The 20,762-nt window shown below is 40.8% G+C and overlaps 1 protein-coding gene across 2 annotated transcripts in view; it reads right to left on the bottom strand.

Moving 5' to 3' along the window:
- The window catches only part of USP24 (ubiquitin specific peptidase 24), a 150,230-nt gene extending 129,918 nt beyond the window's left edge, over positions 1-20,312 (bottom strand). The window contains exon 1 of one of the 2 annotated variants that reach the window (XM_059062973.2): positions 19,882-20,312. In XM_059062973.2, coding sequence (XP_058918956.1) covers positions 19,882-20,205 — 324 coding nt within the window. In that variant the 5' untranslated portion in view covers positions 20,206-20,312. The remainder of the gene's footprint in view (positions 1-19,881) is intronic. The other variant, XM_059062979.2, reaches the window with a different exon arrangement.
- Between the last annotated feature and the right edge of the window lie 450 nt (positions 20,313-20,762).

Below are 20,762 nucleotides of genomic sequence, written 5' to 3'. Positions count from 1 at the left end.
AAACCAAGAGTTGAGAAGGTAAGAGAGGATTGATTATCAACTCTTTTTCTCCCAAAGCACTTGTATTTCTTAATCCACTGATATTCCTAAAGTTCTAGATAAGGGGTTTCTAGGAGAAGCAAGTACCTTTTATTCTTAATTTTGTTGAAACTTCCTTCACTATATATTCCCAAATGACAGACCTAAATGTTGATTCTGTCACCACCACTTGCTTGATGTATGACCTTGAATAAGCTTCTTTTTTTTTTTTTCAAATTTTATTTTTTAAATTAATTATAATTAATTAATTTTTGGCTGTGTTGGGTCTTCGTCTCTGTGCGAGGGCTTTCTCTAGTTGTGGCAAGCGGGGGCCACTCTTCATCACGGTGCACGGGCCTCTCACTGTTGTGGCCTCTCCCGTTGTGGAGCATGGGCTCCGGACTCGCAGGCTCAGTAGTTGTGGCTCACGGGCCTAGCTGCTCCGTGGCATGTGGGATCTTCCCGGACCGGCGCTCGAACCCGTGTCCCCTGCATTGGCAGGCAGACTCTCAACCACCGCGCCACCAGGGAAGCCCCCTTGAATAAGCTTCTTAACCTCTCTATGTGCACTAGTTTTCTCAACAAAAAATAGAGAACAGTGCTTGGTTTGCAGGATTATTACGCAGATGGGACAGCATCCATGTAGAGTGGCCAACCACAGCAAACAGGCACATCATACCCCGTATCCCAGGCCTCTCTTCAAGCTTCAGATGAGTGTTTCTATATCCCTGTCAGACTCTTCAACCTCTGCAAAGAACTCAGTGTTCTTCTGCTACATTTGTTTCTTTTCTAGTATCCCTAATCTCTGAAACATTGTGTCATCTTCCCAACCAGTCAGTCACCATACCACAGTGATTCTACCTCAGAAATTTCTTCTCAGTAGTCTCTCTTAGCCGTTCACCCCCTTAATTAAGGCCCTTGCTGCACGTTGCTTAGACTGCAGCCGACACGCATAAATGACTGCTGTTCCTGCCACCATTCTATCCCCACTCTTGTGTCTGCTCCAAAATGCCACAGTGATCTTTCTTTACAAAACAAAAACTAAACCAAACCAAAAACAGTAATCTGATCCCATCGCTTACTTGCTCAGAAACTTCCTTTAGCTCCCAGCTGCCAGTAAGTGCCTAGAAAGTAAAAGCAAGTCTCCAGCACTGGCATGCAAAGCTCTTTACCACCTGACCACAGCCTACAAAGAGAACCTCATCTGCCACTTTCCCAAACCTTCTGCTCTAACCACACCAAACTCCTCAGACCCCTGAGTACACAGGCCTTGTTGTGAAACCATGCTACCTCTATGTTCTTTCCTCTACCTAGAATGCTTAAAATGCTCTTTTTCAACCCAATAAATTACCACTTTGCCTTTGCTACAGACTGAATGTTTGTGTCCCCACAAAGTTCATATGCCAAAACATAGTCCCTGCTATGACAGTATTTGAAGGTGGGGCCTTTGGGAGGTGAGCAAGTCATCAGAGTTCTGCTCTTATCAAAGAGACCACAGAGCACTCCCTTGCCCCTTCCTTCCACCATGTGAGGTTAGAGCAAGAAGACAGCTGTCTACGAACCTGGAAGCAGGTCCTCAACAGACACCAAATCTGCCAGCACCTTGATCCTGGACTTCCCAGCCTCCAGAACTATGAGAAATTAATTTCTGTTGTTTATAAGCCACCCATTCTGTGGTATTTTATTATATTACCCTGAATAGACTAAGACAGTCTTTAAAATCAGTTTAAGTATCATCTCTTTAACAAATTTTTCAAGATTCCTCCAAGCAATGTAAAGTATTCTGTCTTCTGTTTTATACTGAATTCCCATTCAGTATTATCCAGAAGCTCTGAATACATCGATGAATAAGACAAACACATTCTGTCTTTGAAGCTTCGAGATACACTGCCTATCAGAAAAGACAATTAAATAAGAGATTATAATTTCTTGTAAGGAGCTTGTTACAATAACAGAGTATTATGCAAGTGTGTAAGAAGGGGAAACCATAAAATGTTATTCAGCCTTAAAAAGGAAGAAAATCTTGTCATATACTACAACGTGAATGAACCTGGAAGACAAGACGTTGTGCTAATCCAATTACATGAGGTATCTGAAGTAGTCAAATTCATAGAAACAGAAAGAATGGTGGTTACCAGGAGCTGGGGGTAGGGGAAAAAAGGAGAACTGTAGTTTAATGGGTACAGAATTTCAGTTTTACCAGATGAAAAAGTTCTGGAGATCTGTTTCACAAAAGGTAACTATACGTAACACTACTGAACTGTATACTCGAAAATGGCTAAGATGGTAGATTTTATGTTTTGTGTTTTTCACAATTTAAAAAAAGGAAAAAAAAAATAAGAAGAAGGGGACCCAGCCTACCATGGTCAAAGGTAGCCTATAGGGCTTCCCTGGTGGCGCAGTGGTTGAGAATCCGCCTGCTGATGCAGGGGACACGGGTTTGTGCCCCGGTTCGGGAAGACCCCACATGCCGCGGAGCGGCTGGGCCCGTGAGCCATGGCCGCTGAGCCTGCGCGCCCGGAGCCTGTGCTCCACAGCGGGAGAGGCCACAACAGTGAGAGACCCGCGTACCGCAAAAAAAAAAAAAAAGGAAAAGGTAGCCTATAAATGAAATGACATTTAGGCTGAGACCTAAGTAAGTATCCAGCTTCTTCAGCCTCAAGCACATGGTACTGCTCAGTCCTCACATGACCCCGCCCACCAGCAACCTTTAACTCAGCTGAGAGCCCCGTCACCCCGAAACACCTCCTCCACGTGGCTTCCAGGACAAAGCTCCTGCCTGGCTCCTCTCTCTTCACTAGCCACTCCTCGCTCTCCTCTGCTGGTTCCTCCTTGTCACCTCGGTCCCTAAACACTGGAGTACCTGGGAACCCAGTCCTCAGAACTCTTCTTTACTTCGGACACACACACATTCTCTTGGCGGTCTCACGGAGTCACATATAGAGCAGTTTCTCAACCTCGTTTTCATGATCACACCTTCGAGGAGCCTTTTTAACATTTTTTTTCTCAATCATCCCATCTCCGTTTATTAAATACTAAAGAATAAGATTGTGTTGGCTAGGGTTGAGCTTTGGAGCCAACCATTGTAATATCTAAGATTTTCTTCACCCCTCAGGAAACAATTTTTGGCCCTTTGGAGTGCTGTTGGCCCTGCTGAGAATGCACAGGCTCATGGTTTTCAATACCATCTCCGAGCTGAAGGCACTCACAGTTTAGCTCCAGCATGGACCTCTTCCCTAGGCTCCAGGCATCTATCCGACTCCCTCTCTGACATCTCCACTAGGGTATTTAATACGCATCTTAAATAAACACATCCAAAAACAAACTCTGGATCTTTCCCATAAGATCACGTTACCTCCCTGTTCAGAACCCTCAACGCTTGCCTTCCTCATTCTGACAAAAAGGCCATTGCAGTTGCCTACAAGGCTCTGGTGAGGAGCTGCCCTCTCCACCTCTGAACCACATTTTAAAAAGCAGCCCTGCAACACCTACCCTCTAGTCCAGCAAGCTCTCTGCCCCATTCCCTGCTTAATTTTTTTTCTATAGCACTCATCATTCTACATTTGACTTATTTGTTTGCTGTCTGTCTTCTTCCTTCAGCCAGAATATAAGCTCCACCAGGGCAGAATTTTTGTTTTGTCTGTTGCATTATCTCCAACAGTCCTTGATACAGAGTACGTGCTCAGTAGATATTTGGTGGATGAATGAATGAATGTTAAGCACCTAATAAATACTTAGGAAATGAAAGAGAAGGGGAAGGGATTCTAGGTCTAGAGAACTGTATGTGTGAGAGTCTGCCACCAAAGAGAGAGTGTGGCATATTTAAAGCACCTTCTTCTATCTCCATAACAACAAATACTGCATTTGTATTAAACTTGATCTATTCACAGGTTTGGTGCACTAATTGGATTGTGTTACTCAACAAGCTGTCTAACTCTCCACTCTACTGCCAGTGTCTAAACCTTTGGTGATACCTAAATCCCTTCCACATCCCCAGAAATATCCCAGAGCTTCTGCCTAAACAGGTCTAGGAACCAGGAGCCTATGACATTTTGAGACTGCCTGTTCCTTTTTAGCACAGATAAAAGTTCAACTGAAATCTTGCTCCATGTAATTTTAACTAATGCCTACCTGACCACAGTCAGATAGGATATATTATTTTCCTTGACCCTTCATTTCCTCACTTTTGAAAAGGACACTGCCATTTGTTTGCTTGTAACTACAAAGGGGTTTTGTGAGTACTAAATAAGATAATGTATGTGAAAATGCTCTGTAAACTCAAAAATCATGTAAACAAAGTAAAGAGCTGTTACGGTTATCCAAACTGCTTTTAAAAGGTTATTTTGCACACATTTTTACTTATAGGAACAAAATTCCACTGAAAGCACTTTTATATTTCTCTTTTAGAAAGATACTCTATGTTCTTCTAGCAATATGCTCTAATTCATCTTAATCCTTACAGGCATCAAGAAATTCATTAGACTTAACAAAAAAGAAAGTTCAAAGTGAAGAAACGGAGGATGAAGGCAGGGAGAATGAAAGGGAGCCAAAGTTTTGTGAGTGGAAAGAACACAGAATTGAGGGTCAAGACACATGGATTTAAGCCCACCACTAGCTGTATGATTTTAGACCAGGGTTTCTTATCCTCGGCACTACTGACATTTTAGGCTGTATAATTCTTTGTTGAGGGGGGCTGTTCTGTGCATTGTGAAATGTTTGGCAGCATCGCTGGCCTCTACCCACTATGTGCCAGTAGTACCCCTCTAGTTGTGACAACCAAAAAGGTCTCCAGACATTACCAAATGTCTCCAGGGGCAAAATCGTCCCTAGTTGGGAACGACTGTTTTAGATAAGACTTGATAACTTCATATTTTAGTTTCATCTATAAAATGAAAACGTTTACCTATAGATTTAAGACCCCTCTTTGGCTCCAAAAATGCTAAAATTCTATAAAAGATCAGAATAGAGATGACTGAAAGTGTGGTCTTATTAAAGAGGAGCAAATTATGTCATGAGAGAAGTTAATATTTTTGTTCAGTTTTCCTTATTACCTTAATAGACAATGATAAAACTTTCCTGTGCATTTAAAGTGATTCAATTATAAAATCTTTTAAAAATACAGTATGAGAACTGGGTTACTTTCAAAAATGTCAGTATCAAAAGACTAAAGAGATGTAAAGACTATTCTAGAATCTACATTAAAGAGATATGATAACCAAATGCAATGCATAATTTTTTATTCAATCCTGCATTTTTTTTCAACGCAATGATGCATTTGAAGTGCTTAATATATGGCCTAGTACTTTATTACATGATTTTTTTTTTTTGGTCTGCGTTGGGTCTTCATTGCTGCCCGCAGGCTTTCTCTAGTTGTGGTGAGTGGGGGCTACTCTTCACTGCAATGCGTGGACTTCTCATTGTGGTGGCTTCTCTTATTGCTCTAGGGCTCTAGGTTCACGGGCTTCAGTAGTTGCGGCACTCGGGCTCAGTAGTTGGGGCTCGCGGGCTCTAGAGAACAGACTCAGTAGTTGTGGTGCCCGGGCTTAGTTGCTCCGCAGCATGTGGGATCTTCCCAGACCAGGGCTCGAACCCATGTCTCCTGCATTAGCAGGCGGATTCTTAACCACTGTGCCACCAGGGAAGTCCCTACATGATTTTTAAAAGGTTATATTCCATTTATAGTTATTATAAAATATCTTTTATATTCCCCATGTTGTACAATATATCCTTGTAGCTTATTTTATAACTAACAGTTTGTACCTCTTAATTCCCTACCCCTATACTGCCCCTCCCCCGTCTCCTCTCCTCACTGGTAACCACTAGTTTGTTCTCTATTTTTTCTGTGAGTCTACTTCTTTTTTGTTATATTCACTAGTTTGTTGTATTTTTTGGATTCCACATATAAGTGATATCATACAGTATTTGCCTTTCTCTGTCTGACTTATTTCACTTAGCATAATGCCCTCCAAGTCTATCCATGTTGCTGCAATTGGCAAAATTTCTTTCTTTTATGGCTAAGTAGTATTCCTTTGTGTGTGTATATATATATATATATATATATATATATATATATATATATATATATATATATACCACACCTTCTTTATCCATTCATGTGTTGATGGACACTTAGGTTGCTTCCATACCTTGGCAATGGTAAGTAATGCTGCTATGAACAATGGGATGCATGTATCTTTCCAAATTAGTGTTTTGGTTTTTTTCAGATATATACCCAGGAGTGGAATTGTTGGGTCATATGTAGTTCTATTTTTCGTTTTCTGAGAAACCTCCATGCTATTTTACACAGTGACTGCACCAATTTACATTCCCACCAACAGTGTACGAGGGGGTTCCCTTTTCTCCACATCCTCGCCAGCGTTTATTTGTATTCTTTTTGATGATAGTCATTCTGACAGGTGTGAGGTGATATTTTGATTCAATCCTGGATTGGTTTTTAAAATGTCTATAAAGGACATTTTTGGTACAAGTGGGGAAATCTAAATATGGACTAAATAATATAGAATATTAATGTATCGTTGTTAAATTCCTCTGGTTGAGATAATGCTGTTGTGGTTCTGTAGGACGTCTTTGTCCTTAGGAGATTCATACTACTCCCCACTCTGTCAGAAGCTCCTGGGATAGTTAGGGGCCCTGTAGGGGACAAGCTATCTTGAAAAAGCAACCTGATCTGCTGCTGGTCATCCCTACCCACCCTTCAGGATCACTGCAATGGGCTATGAGCTCCTAAGAAGTAGGGATGTGTTTTAGCAATCAGAAGCCAGACCGGAATCAAAGGCATTCAACAAGTATTTGTTCAGCGCGGCACAAACGGTTCCCATACTGCTGTTTCTTTCCTCTTCCTACTTTCTACACACACATTTTTTTTTTTTTTGCACCGGGGTAAGAAAGGAGGGGTAAACACCGAACAGTGTCTCAATAGCTTTACTTCAAAATAAATTCACTTGGACTGATAGTAACATCATTAATCATTATTACATTGATAAATGAAACAAATAGGACAATCTGAAACAGAAACAACACTAAAAATCAGATTACTACTTTAATTATTCTGTAGCGTATTTCTTTCTTCTCCAGAAATGACAATCTCTGCAAATAATCTTCTCCTTAATGAAGCTGAGCTCAACTAAGACATGTAACAAAGCTACATAAAAACAGACTGTTAAACAGTCCTACCAAAGGCTAAAAAAAGTTTTGTTTCTTTTATCATGCATTATGCTCTTTCCTGTGTGCAATATTTTTCTATGAGCTACAGAAAAAACTTAAACAGAGGGAGTGGTACTGAATACAAAAGTTCACATTTAATGTGTGTCCATCAGAAAGACACTGGTAACAGTTCAAAAAAAGTTCCTTCCCTCAAACTGTAAAACAAGGTAAATACCATGACAGAAATCTGCTATAGGACTATCAAAATACTTGTTACCTTCAAGCTATGGTGTAGGTTATTTTAGGCAAGATTCACTTTAAGAAACTACTCGATACACGTGAATGGGGGAAAATGTGTTCCAAAATGTTGATGCAAACTAAATATTTTCCAGATCAGATACTTTTATTTAGTACCTCCTATGTCAAGTATTCCCCTGGACTTTCTGAAAAATACAGAAGATCAGACCTTGACCTCAAACTTACAATTCAGTCTGGGTGACAAATACATGAATAATTCCAATATAATGGGGTAAATGCTATGACAGAGCATTGTATGTAAGGGTTTCTATTCAAACTCAAGAAGGGACTTTTTACTGGGTAAAGGGGAAGAGTGAATGGGAGGAAGTGGAATAGAGGGCATCAAGCTCTAAAAGAAAACCAGTAGCAAACCTGATTAACAGTACATGTGGTATGTTAGTATTTGGAATCTCACAGGACTCGCTAGACTGAAATAAGGAGGATGTCCAATACCTAACTCTGCCAACCACGAGCTTGTGTTAAATCTACTTTGTGGAGAAAGGATCAAGTACAAGGATCAAACTGATGTCACATAGTGCTATGGACTAACTCTCCTGGTCCAATATAGTAAGAGAAAAGGAAAGAGGGATAAGGAGGACAGGCCAGGTAGGAAAAAAAGCATGTGCATAATAGGTTAAGGGTCATAAAAGGACCTGGCATATTTTTTTTTTAAGTCACCAGTTTTTTTTTCATTTGTTCAGCCTCTTTCTTTTCTTTTCTTTTAATTTATTTGTTTATTTATTTATGGCTGTTTTGGGTCTTCGTTTCTGTGCGAGGGCTTTCCCCAGTTGTGGCAAGCGGGGGCCACTCTTCATTATGGTACGCGGGCCTCTCACTATCGCGGCCTCTCTTGTTGCGGAGCACAGACTCCAGACGCGCAGGCTCAGTAATTGTGGCTCACGGGCCCAGTTGCTCCGCAACATGCGGGATCTTCCCAGACCAGGGCTCGAACCCGTGTCCCCTGCATTGGCAGGCAGACTCTCAACCACTGCGCCACCAGGGAAGCCCAGGACCTGGCATATTTTAAGGCTGATTTTTTTTTTTAATGTATCTTCTAAGAGTTAATCACACATGCTTTTTAAAATTTCTGTATTCATTAAAATATATAATTAAGGCAAGTGTCATGTTTTTAGAGTATTAATACCTTTCCAAGGTATCATTCAAAATGTTTGGTTTCAAACCTACAATTGATACGTAGAGAACAAAAAGGCAGTTTTAAGAAAGTAAAAGATATATAAATTAGGCATATATTATTTCAAGAGATTTATATACTGACTATTAAGCTTATTTTTAAATACCCAGTACCCATGTGCAACTATGGATAGACTCAGGCAGTGGGTCACTAATCCTTGCCAGGTTTACAAGGATGCTAAGTAGACAGACGGACACAACACCTTCACAAATGACAGCACTTGTTCAACCTTCCCCTCCTCAACCCTCACCACCTTTTATAAACTTGTCAACAGCTGCTGACATTAGAAAGTGCTCAATGAGAAAGCAAGGTAAAAAAGATAAACACCTTTAAGGGGGAAAAAATGAATCAAATGTCACCTTTGCCCCCCTAACTGAAACTAGTATCTAACAAAGGAAATGGTGATGATTAAGATACAGCAAGTTTATGAGGAAGGATATACTAAAGATGATCTACAGTAAAAGACTTCCTCATGTCAGAAAGACAGTGTGGTAAACGATACAAAACACTTCTTGAGAAGAAGGCTAGTTCCCTTCCTGACTTTGCTAATGATCCAAGAGTCGAGGTCCTCATCCCTAAACTGACGAGGTTTAACACCACAAGATCCCAATGGTCCCTTCCAGCTTTGAAACAAATCTTCAATTTTAATCCTTAAATTTACAACTTTTAGTATTGTTTATTGGAATAGGGAGAGGAGAGGACAGGAAATATTCTCAGTTCTACAAACGATTTTTCTGTTTTATGAAGTGTAAGGTATTCTTGATATTTCTCTCCTGTATTATAACCACTGTGAACTGGGTGAATCCAAGGTAACTCAGCATTGATTCTGGTCTTTGATCCCCCTTAACAAATGCTTGGAATTCTTTTACCACAGTCCTGTTTTATACTCCAAGCATAAAAACCTCAAAGTAATAAAAAGCAAACAGGACTCACTTGTTATTCTCTACAGATGTCAGTATATATGTACACATATCATGAACCAATTGTTTTTTATGGTACAAATTTTATATATTACACAAACATTTTTTTGCCTGGTGTAACTTCAACACCGAGAATACTGATTGCTTAATAGACAACTGACATTTTCTCAAAAACAAATATGATATATAAACTTGTGAAATACAGAATGATCTGTTGCTACTGTAACTCACCAAAACATTTCAAATGAAGCAAACATCATGAGACAGAAATCTTACAAAATGAAAATTACTAACATTTTAAAAGTATTACAGTATTTTAGTAAAGACAGTCCACTCCAACATAAAACTAAACACACACACACACAATATTGGTAATAAACTAAGGATTCCTAACGTGATGAATACCAGACAGGTTTTTCATTTAGTGTTACTGTTACTGCCACCATCATTAAGTGTTTATAAAATCAACAACATTCCTCCAGCTTTAAAACATCCTTTTTTGGGGGTATTATCAACAATCATAAGAGATTTTTAGCCTAAAAAATTGCCTAGGACAATTTCTCTTTTCTGGGGAAAAATATACATCTTCATGATTTTAGGACCAAAAGTAATGACATTTAGTTGAAATAATCAGCATCATTCTTCAAAGAGATACTAGTTGAGAGAATAATTAACCTACTAATATTAAACATTCAACAAGTAAGTAAATACAAATTCTGTACATTCCATGGCACTAAAGAAATATCATTTGAAAAAACAATATCACTTGCTTTCCTGGCAATGGATACCACTATACATCAAATTACATCACAAAAAAATTCTTGAGGCACTACTCAAATGCTTTTGATAGATCTAATCTCTTCACACTTAACCCACAACTCTTCAAGGCCTTAATTTTCTGAATTATAACATTATAATCTATTGGACATAGAGCATAAGAAATCCACCAGCCTTGAAACTGGAACAGAGAAGGAACTATGTGTGATTGGTTCACCACTGTATTCCCAGTGTCTAGCTCAGTGCCTAGCACACAGTCAGTGCTCAATAAAAACCTACTGAATGAAGGTATGTTTAAGTGTTTTGTTAAATGGGCTATTAACTGTCTGGCTGCTCTGACATTTTTGGTGTAATGCCTGTTTTTATCATTGGAATTTGATTTGTATCATTATTTAACACAAATCTAGAGTTTTTCTTCTGAGAACTCTTTATTTTCCATTTAATAAAAATACTGGAAATAGCAGTCTTGCCCTCTTAAAAATAAATGTGTAAATACACATGAAAGAGTACATTAAGGTATGCAAACGACAGAAAGAGTCAAGTGAGTGGAATGTTTCTTGAAAACAGCAGATAAGATTGAGTCTGGAGCCCACCAACAGCCCAACAATCATGAGTAACAGTGTTACAGGTCAGAGAAAAGAGAGGTGACAATGGAAGACCTTGCTGGCCAGGTGTGCATCTCTATTCCATCCCTTTGGCAAAGCAAAATAAAACAAAACAAAAAACTTGTGTTCTAAAGACAGCTGTTTCCAAAACACAGTCATAGATCTTGGATAGTCTTTAAATGCTGGTAGGTAACCTAAAGGCCAATCCAAACGCATGGGAGTCATAGATAAGAAAAGTCCTAAAAACAGTCAACAAGGCAAAATGCTCTGAGATATTAGGCGAGGGCTGGGGGTGGGGGGAGCATGAAGAAAAGGAGAAAGGCAGGAAAAGCAACTAAACAGAAGCTCCATTAAAACTCAAGACGTGACTCAAAATTGAAAAGTCCTGCTGAGCCACATCTTGCAAGCCAGTTTTCTTATAACTAGAGCTAATTAGAACCTATCTAATAAGTAGATAATCAAATATAAAATCTAGATTAAAAAAAAATGTTCCCAATTATATGTTAGGAAGCAGTATACTTTTTTCTGTATTTCAGTTAGATAAAACATGAATTTAATCTTTCTATATTTAATTTTCCTCAGTAGCAAAGTTTTAAAATAATTTTGGAATCTAGGCAAAATTTTCCTAAGAATCATGAAATACTTTAGTCTATTTTTTTAAAGCTATTTTTATTTTTAATGGTTTTGGTTCGTCTTCATTTAATAAAGTTTATATACTTTTCAAAAACTCATTAATTTTTTTAAATTCAGAAAAAAAGAGAATTACCTGTATGTCCTATCACCCAAAAATAACAGCATTAGTGTTTTAGCACAAGTTTATTTAAAAAACTAAGGGTGTATATTTACATGTGCTGTTTTCTGAAAGGTCTCATAGCTTTAAATTTCTCGAAGAGAAGAAAGAATGAAAAAATTTAACCACAGATCTAGTGCGAGACGCCCATTTCATAGGTGAGAAAACTGAGGCTCAGAGAGGCAAACTGACTTAATACTATAGTTGGCAATCAACAGAACCCTGAAGAGAAATGTACAGTCTCCCAAGTTCCTGGTTCAATACTCTTTCAAATACCATTTGACTTTTAATTTCACTTAAGGTGTTCTTTCCATCCATTTATTTAGTTATCTATCCAACAAACTCTGTGAGCCAGGGGTCCTAGACACAGATAGAAAGAAATAATGCTGCTCCTCAGGTCTAATGGAAACAGATACATATATGTAAACACATCTCTTTATTAACTAAAACATGATCACTGCTTTACTTGGTGTACATACAGAATGCAGTGGGAGAATGTAGCCGTGTGAGACAAGTGTGCCTTGAGGAGGAATGGCGTTTGAGGTAATCTTGAAGAATGAATCCATGTTATCCAGGCAGATGGATATTGGGGTTCAGGGGTGAGTGTGAGGGAACAGATGGCCCCTGAACTGCAAGGGAGAGCATGGCACTGGAACGCAGGAGGTAAGATGGGATGGATAAGTATGGAGATCTTGAAAGAAAGGAGTTTAGATCTTACCTACAGGAAATAAGGAACCACCAAACATTTTTAAGCAAGGTTATCCCATAACTAAAATTTGCATTTTACAAAGATCATTCTGGCACCAGTGAGTGGCACAGAGAAATAGTAAGAAAGACACATGAACAAAACCAAAGCAGTAACAGAGGAAATAGACAAAAGGGGGCAGGAGAGATATTTAGGATTAGAATTAACAGGCTACTTGATAAGAAGAGAGAGTAAGGAGTCTAGAATAAATTAAATAATTGACAGATGGTGTTGCCATGGGCAGTATGGAATACCTTCATATTTTTTAGGATCCGAAATTTATTTTAAATTGCTACCAAAACGCTACACTGTAGGCTTCTAACTCTAAGTCTCACAAAGCAATTCAATTTTCAACAAAAATTGCCAATATAAGAGAAATGGAAAGAGGGAAAAAAAGCCAAAAAATGCTGACCTGTTTATGAAAAGCTGGATTCTAAAAGAACACAAAGCAGAAGTTGAAAAACCTTGGCAACATAGAATGTCTGACCAACAAATCTTTCTGGAAAAGATTTTAATTTCAGAAACCATTTTGGAAGCCTACTGATAAAGAATGTATCATATTTACTTTTTTTAAATAAAATATTTCTAACATAAACATCTTAAACCTAAGTGAAAGCATATCAATGATGTCAATTGAATTTTACAATGCACATAACTAAGACACTACAGGAAAGAGAACTGTGTGCTAGAACTTAAGAAGTGAAAAGACTTTGGTGGGCACCTAGGGTATCACTTATTTCTAAGAAGAAAAATAAAATCTTCAACTTAGCTCTAGAAAAAGATTCCACACACCTCTGCTTCATGGCTAAAGCATTTCAATTTCTGGAAAGATTATCAGAATGAAATAGCAACTTAATTGTGTTACCTCTTTTCTTCAGAACAAATAAAAATAAACCAAATCTACTGTCACCTATTACTAACATGAGCTGAACAAAAATTTTTTACAACTCAACTGTGACTGAAAAATATTTCAATACTGAATAATAAAAATTCCTATGATAACAATGAGAATCAGAAATACAAACTTAAAAAAGAAACTAAAACTCCCTAGAAGGAAGGTGAGAAAAAAACATCTACTCTTGAAAATGAAGCACAACCTACTTAGCAATGCCTCCACAATGTGGAAGTCTCAGGCTGAAATGTCCCTCGTATCTGAATTTCCCAGGTACCTGAAAGTTTATTTCTTTATGTGTCCAACTTTCTTCTTCTTCCATTTTTTTTAAAATGAAAACCTTGGTAAAATGTATTACACATTCCTGACCTTTCTTAAACAGAACATACTGTAACCTTTTCTTGAGTGTGGCATCAGTAAAAACAGCCTCTCAGGGGCATGTAGCACATAAAGCTGTTTCACATCGCCCTATACAAACGGGTGAGCCTACTTTGTTTTTAAAGTTTTCCTGTTCCCTCCTTTACCCCTGGGCTACTTGTCTCTTTTCACTACCGTCAAATGCATTTGCCACCAACAACTCATCACCTCATGCTTGGACTACTACAAAACACTTCTAATTTGATAGAAAACCTAATATTAAAACTTACTTGAACTATGTTTTTTAAAAAACAAGCTAAAACACAAATGAATGAAATGCATGATCTTGAGTGCATTAAATGTATGGGGGTGTTTTGAAATGGTTTAATCTACGTATTTTACTTACTTCTCTCTGGTGTTCCAAATAAGAAAAATTTCCTGGAAAACTGGACTCCAGACATGAAAAGTATTAGTGAACTAAATCTTTCTAAATATAATAGCTCTATTAAAAGTAAAAATTTTTCATGTTTGTGCTCAAATTCAAATAAAATCAATATTATATGATATTTGAGCAGTAAGTACAAAGATGTGTAGTACACCAATGTCTGCTATTTGGGTCGTATTACAGTTGAAACTCTTTCCTCAAATTGTTAAAACATTACAACATTTACTTTTCTAATATTGTAAATGGTTTCAAATTTTACGCTAACAGCATTATTATGTTGTATAAAGCTGTCACTACCTACTATGATTTCACTAGAATACATACTCACTGACACACAATAGGTACTTCCTTCATGCCAAATTACATTCATTCTAATAGTAAATGGCCAGGTCATTACAAGGTGAGAACCAACTGTCAGATGAACTCATAAGCCTCATTCACAAAGGAGATACATATATTCTAGATTATAAAAAAATTCTTATTTCAAAATTAATCTTTCAGATTCCCTATTTTTCATTTACTTTCAACTGATTTTTGGAATAATTCTTTAACTCAAACTTTTAAATAGATTCCACTTTTTCTAATTTAACAAATCACAGTAAATCAGAAACCACGAGTCATGCATTCAAATCACAAATAATTACTAAAATTTACTTATTTGATATTTACTCTATATCAAATAAGCTAGGATTGTGTATTTTAGGGAAAAAGGGGCATGAATTTTAATATAAACCTGAATATATCATGTAACATATTACATATTGTATATATAATGTATTATAACTTTAATTCATGTATAACTACCCACTTAATACCAAAAGGAAAAAAGGAGGCAGAAATGAGTTAAGGAGTTACAAAGTAATGTGATTTATATATACTCTAGCAGGACCAACTTTGGGGCTCTTAACAAAATAGCAATGAAATCTTGCAAACACGCCTGACAAAATACTTTCAGAAAGACTATCCACATACAACAGGAACAAAACAAGCAGTTCACAATATTGGTGAGATCACAGCATTAAATGTCACTTCTAGGAATATTAATTATCACAGAACTACACACTGAGGAAGGTATTTCTAGCTGTTAATTAAAATCTCCTTGCAAAAAAATTCCATTTTAGGGACTTCCCTGGTGGCGCAGTGATTAAGAATCTGCTTGCCAATGCAAGGGACATGGGTTCGATCCCTGGTCTGGAAAGATCCCACATACCATGGAGCAGCTAAGCGCATATGCCACAACTGCTGAGCCTGTGCTCTAGAGCCCGTGAGCCACAACTACTGAAGCCCGCGCACCTAGAGCCCGTGCTCTGCAACAAGAGAAGCCACCACAATGAGAAGCCCACGCACCACAACGAAGAGTAGCCCCACTCGCCACAACTAGAGAAAGCCTGCGCATAGCAATGAAGACCCAACACAGCCATAAATAAATAAATAAATAAATTTATTTTTTAAAAATTCCATTTTTGTATTTTCTAAAGACAAAAGGAGACTTAATAACAAATAATGTACATTTCACAACTGTTAAATTTTAAAAGGTGCCTACAACGGTTCCTGGTTCTAAACTCTACTAACTCTCTGGACAGGATCACAATTCTTAAAGGACCAACTCTCTTCCAGCTCTGTAGAGGGCAGAACCAGGAGGCATGCCCTGAGTAGTGGCCAGGGGGGGTTGACAGCCATATAAGAAACACCGAAGAATTCTGACAGTGGGGGGTGTTAAACATCTGGATAAGTTATTTAGAGCAGCTGTGAGATCTTACTCTCTAATAATAGAACAGACTCCTACCTGCCATGGAAAGGGTTTGAAGTAATGCCATTCAAAATCAAAACTGGATAACTTTTCAAAGTCCCGTCCAGACCCAGAGACTAAGAATTACATATATATCTACATCCAACAATACTAATAACAACCAAACACAACTTTCTGCAAAGCAATACCTTTACTTTACTGGAGGATATTTAAAAAGTGGCTTTCTCTGCAGTTTTATGTGTTCTGCTAGATATCTGGGTCTTTTTTATCTGCATTCTCCTTGCTGCTACTGAACCAGAAGTTAACGTCTTTCACTTTCCAAATTTTAATTTTTAAACCAAATACTAATTATAGCATGGGCCCAAATTACTAAACTGGTTTACCTAACTACATGACCGTGGGAAGTAATTTCTTGCAAAATGAGTGGCTTGCACTAAGATCCACCAGAACGTTCTGTTCAGCACTCTATTCCCAGCCCCAGGACCTGGAAGGCATCAAATGCTTACCAAATAAGAGCATCATTCCTGTCCCCAAATGACAAATATAAAATAAATGTAATCATTTTTTCTTTTTTAACAATTAGATTTTAATCTGTATATTCCCAAACATTTTTAAGAGGACACTGAAACTGAAATTTCCTATGGGGCAAATAGAAATTTTCAAACAAGGTATGAATTTTTTAGAAATAAAACAAGTAGATTACACAAGAGCTGGCAATCTTCACACTGTTTATTATACTTCCGTTTGCTTCAACCCATTACTGTGTCCTGTCCCCTTTTCATCTGCAAGGCAGGCCACTGGTAGGGAGAAAGTACACTGGACTTGCAGTGCATGGGCCTGGGGTCTAGTTCCATCTCTTTCATTAACCAGCTCTATGGGGACATAGGCCCCTTTGGGGCCTGCAAGGTTGCACTTGTAAAACAAGGGAGCCAAACTAATCACTAATTTCTAAAGTCTCCTGCTTTAAAAATCTATGATTCTCCTTTCATTCTACCCATTATCCTATTCCTAATGCCTTGATGCAGCAACTGCCAGCCACATCATTCCTAGACTTGTATAGGAGCCTCCAAATTTGTCTCTTTCCCTCTTTATTTTTCCTTATCTTAAAATGAATTCAATCCTAAAACCATGAGTTGAGCAGAATTAAAAGCACACTGTCTTGGAAGTCAGAGAGAACAGGTTCAAATCCAGACTTTGCCAATAGCCAAACACAGCTCTAAAATGGTGATCTTATTAACTATCTCACTGGGGATTAAATAAAATGTATAAAGCACCTAACATAGTGCCTGACACACTGTAGATGCTCAACAATGTTTAGCACTTCTCCCTATTTCCCAAGATCAAATGCCTCAGGTTCCCACTGTCTACAGCAAAAGGATGACCAACAAGGTGCACAGGTGGCATGCAAGAAGATTTGTAAAACTACAGAGGCAAAAACGGGGTGAAACATTCTTACCAGGCTCTTGTGTGCCAGGAAAGTGTCTTTCTGTATCCTCACCAATACTCCTCTGGGTAAAGCAGCCTCAGTAACCAGCCCCTAGTGAACTCTCAAAATTTAATGGTGCAGCCAAATCCACAGGTCAAGAGGAAATGAAAACTTGACAGGATTCTTCAGAAAGTCATAGATTCTCTGGATTTTACATTAAAGCAAACTCCTCAGCCTGTCATTCATGTGCAAAGAAGCCAGTCCCAATTCTTAGTATTTAAATGTACAGGCAGTACAACTAATGTTAAAGTACCACCAAGCATTATAATTTATTTTGATTTTGCAATTCTAGGAAATTAAAAGGTGTGACAAAAGAAAAAAAGAGTAAAATTTTTCACAAAATTAGGATACACTGAACTTTGTAGGGCCATACAAGCATCTTCAGAATAAGCAATGACTTTCTTCTTGATTTCAAAACTGGGTCAGAACTAGAAGGAAGGGGGCTTCCCTGGTGGTGCAGTGGTTAAGAATCCACCTGCCAATGCAGGGGACACCGGTTCGATCCCTGGTCCGGGAAGATCCCACACGCCACGGAAAAAGTAAGCCCGTGCGCCACAACCACTGAGCCTGCACTCTAGAGCCCGTGAGCCACAACTACTGAAGCCCGCATGCCTAGAGCCTGTGCTCTGCAACAAGAGAAGCCACCGCAATGAGAAGTCCGCGCACAGCAACAAAGAGTAGCCCCCACTGCTGCAACTAGAGAAAGCCGGCGAGCAGCAATTAAGACCAAACTCAGCCAAAAATAAATAAATAAATTTATTTTAAAAAAACAAAAACAAAAAAACTAGAAGGAACAAGGAGAGGAGTGAGGGGGCCTTGCAAAGAGAAGCTCATTTCTTAAAGTGACTTAGGTACAGTTATTTAAATATATGGGAATTTTTTCCCAAACTAGGACAAATTAAAACCTTTACTGCCATATACTAGTCAATGATCTAGCTGAGTTACTAGGTAACAGAGGGCAATCAACCAAGTGTGTGGAAGTCTGGAAACCAAAGAGATCTTGTGAAGAAATCTGGCTTTTTGAAGTGCCACCTTCTTTCCCAAAATACTTCAGCCCAAGGAACTGCTGCAAAAGAATATAACTAAAATGATAAAACATTTAGGAGAAAATTCTATCAGGACGCTTAGCTTCATTAAGAATTATCCAAATTCACATCTCTACTAAAAAACCCAAAGCACTAGAGTAGGCCAGCCTGCTCTACTGGACCCTTGAAATGTACTAAGCAGTGAATCGCACCAAAACTCCTACCATGAGCTGCCATTTTTCTGCAAAGTAATTATTCACAAGCACTGTTACTTCTGGTCGATGCTTTTAAAAAATCAGAGGTAAAGTCTGTTTTCTACACCCTCCCCCAGTGTTCTTTGCTCACATCCCTAACTAAAACAAAAAGGAATCATCGCCACCCAGATTTGAGATTTCTGATCAAAGCCATTCGCCTAGACGGCCCTCTTTCTCCTTAACAGACTTCTCCAGTCCCCTTACCTCCTACCCTGTCCCTGTCCCTCTACATAGCACCCTCAGTATTGCTCCAATCCCTTTCTCCAGTCTAGCTTTCCCTCATTTCTGACTTAATCGATGACCAGTACTCTGCTTACCCAGACTTGGTCCCAGCTTCATCCTCCAACTCCAGTCCCATCACTGCCTAGCCCCTCCTCAGCTTTGACTCCTGCCCTGTCCTCTTATCTCTAACCTCTCTCAGTCGAATCCCCGTGGCTTTAATATCTCTTATCGACGACGTCCCCCCCCCAGACGTTATTGCAGCTAAGCCCCCTCCCCACTTCCTATCAATTCTTGTCATTCCTGGCCTCTGCCCAGTCCCTCTTCATTTTAGACCCTGACCAATCTCCTCTCTTTCTGGTCCTTGGCTAAAACCCAAACCCCATTCCTAACCTCATTCCTGACCCTAGCAAAGCCGCTACTCTGGCTAGCCCATCCCACTTTTTCTCTGACTCTGAACCTGGTGCCTCCCCACTCCTTCACTGAAACCCTGGGCCGCGAAATCTCGGGCCCTCGCCTAATCTCCTAGGACCCCATTTCTCACCCCCTGATACAAGCATCCTCCCCATCACACACTCCAGGTTAATGTGTCTGGCTCTCCCCACCTCGGAGGCCAGCCTTGGGCCCTCCTCCCCATCCCCGACCCGGGCCTGCCCAGTTAGTGAGCTCAGTTCAAAGCCCAGAGACCTCCTACTCACGCTGCCGCACAGCCTTGCCCTGTAGCCCTTATTCCCCATTCAGCCCCTCCCTATGGGCCCTTCTCCCCACATGACCCCAGTCCGGTGACCTCCATCCCAAAGAGCCCGGTGTTCCACTCCCCCTCTCTCCGTGCCTCCCCCGCCTCACAAGCCCTCCGCACTCCAAGCCCAGTGGGGTGTGTCCCCTCCCCAGGTAACTCCAGCCCGCTGGCCTCTCCTGCAGGGGTCATGGGTCGGCCCTCCTCACCTCGGCGTCCACCACCTCGTGGTAGGCGGGCGGGGGGTCGAAGCCGCCGCCGCCTCCGGTGCTGCCGCCGCGGGAAGGGCCTCCGCCGCCGCCGTCACCGCTGCCGTCGCCCCGCGAGCCCCCGCCGGGCCCGGGGCTGGGGCCGCCGCCGCTGTCCATGGGTTCGTAGCCGCCGTAGTCGAGGCCCGGCCGCTCGTTGGTGAGCAGTGCCACGGCCTCGTTGATGTCATTCTTGGCCAGGCGCAGGGCCTTGCGGATGGTGGCAGGGTCCGAGAAGCCCATGCATAGCAGCGTGGTCATGTGCTGCTCCTCCTCCGATTCCATGGCTCGGGCTTCTGGGCCGCGCCAGCCGGCAGGCTGCGAAGCTGCGGGTCCGGGGCCTGGCGGGCCGCGCGGCGCTGCCTCCGCGCCGTCCCCGCGCCCGGGCGGGCCCCTGCACTCCTGCGCTTCGCGCTTCGCGGCCGCCGGGCCAGGGTGGGCGCGGGCGTGGGCACCCCGAGCCGAACGACGGCAGTGGAGGGCTCAGGCGCTGCGGCGGCCCGGCCCAGCCCTGCGCGCCGCCATGTTGGCCTCCTCCTCCGCCTCCGCCTCCTCCAGCCCGCGAGGCCGCGCCTCCGCTCCCGGAAGCCGCACGAGAGGCCTCGGGGCCCGCCGGTCACGGGTGAGGCTTGGGGGGTGATTTTTCTTTCTTTCTTTCTTTTTTTAATAGAGGCGGTAAGGGAGGGGCTGCGCCGCGGAGCGTCTCTAGGGTGAAAGGGACGCAGTAAGGCCCGGGCGGAGGCGAGGGAGGATTCTCCGCCGTCGCCGCCACCCGCCCATTCCTCCAGCAACAGGTTCCCGCGGGAGGGGCGGGAGCAAAGTGCAACGCGGTGCGCGGAACG

Source organism: Kogia breviceps, chromosome 1 (genome assembly GCF_026419965.1).
Source record: "Kogia breviceps isolate mKogBre1 chromosome 1, mKogBre1 haplotype 1, whole genome shotgun sequence".
Lineage (NCBI taxonomy): Eukaryota > Metazoa > Chordata > Mammalia > Artiodactyla > Physeteridae > Kogia > Kogia breviceps.
The sequence above is the reverse complement of the archived record's forward strand: the minus strand, read 5'-3'. Positions and strand labels throughout refer to the sequence as shown.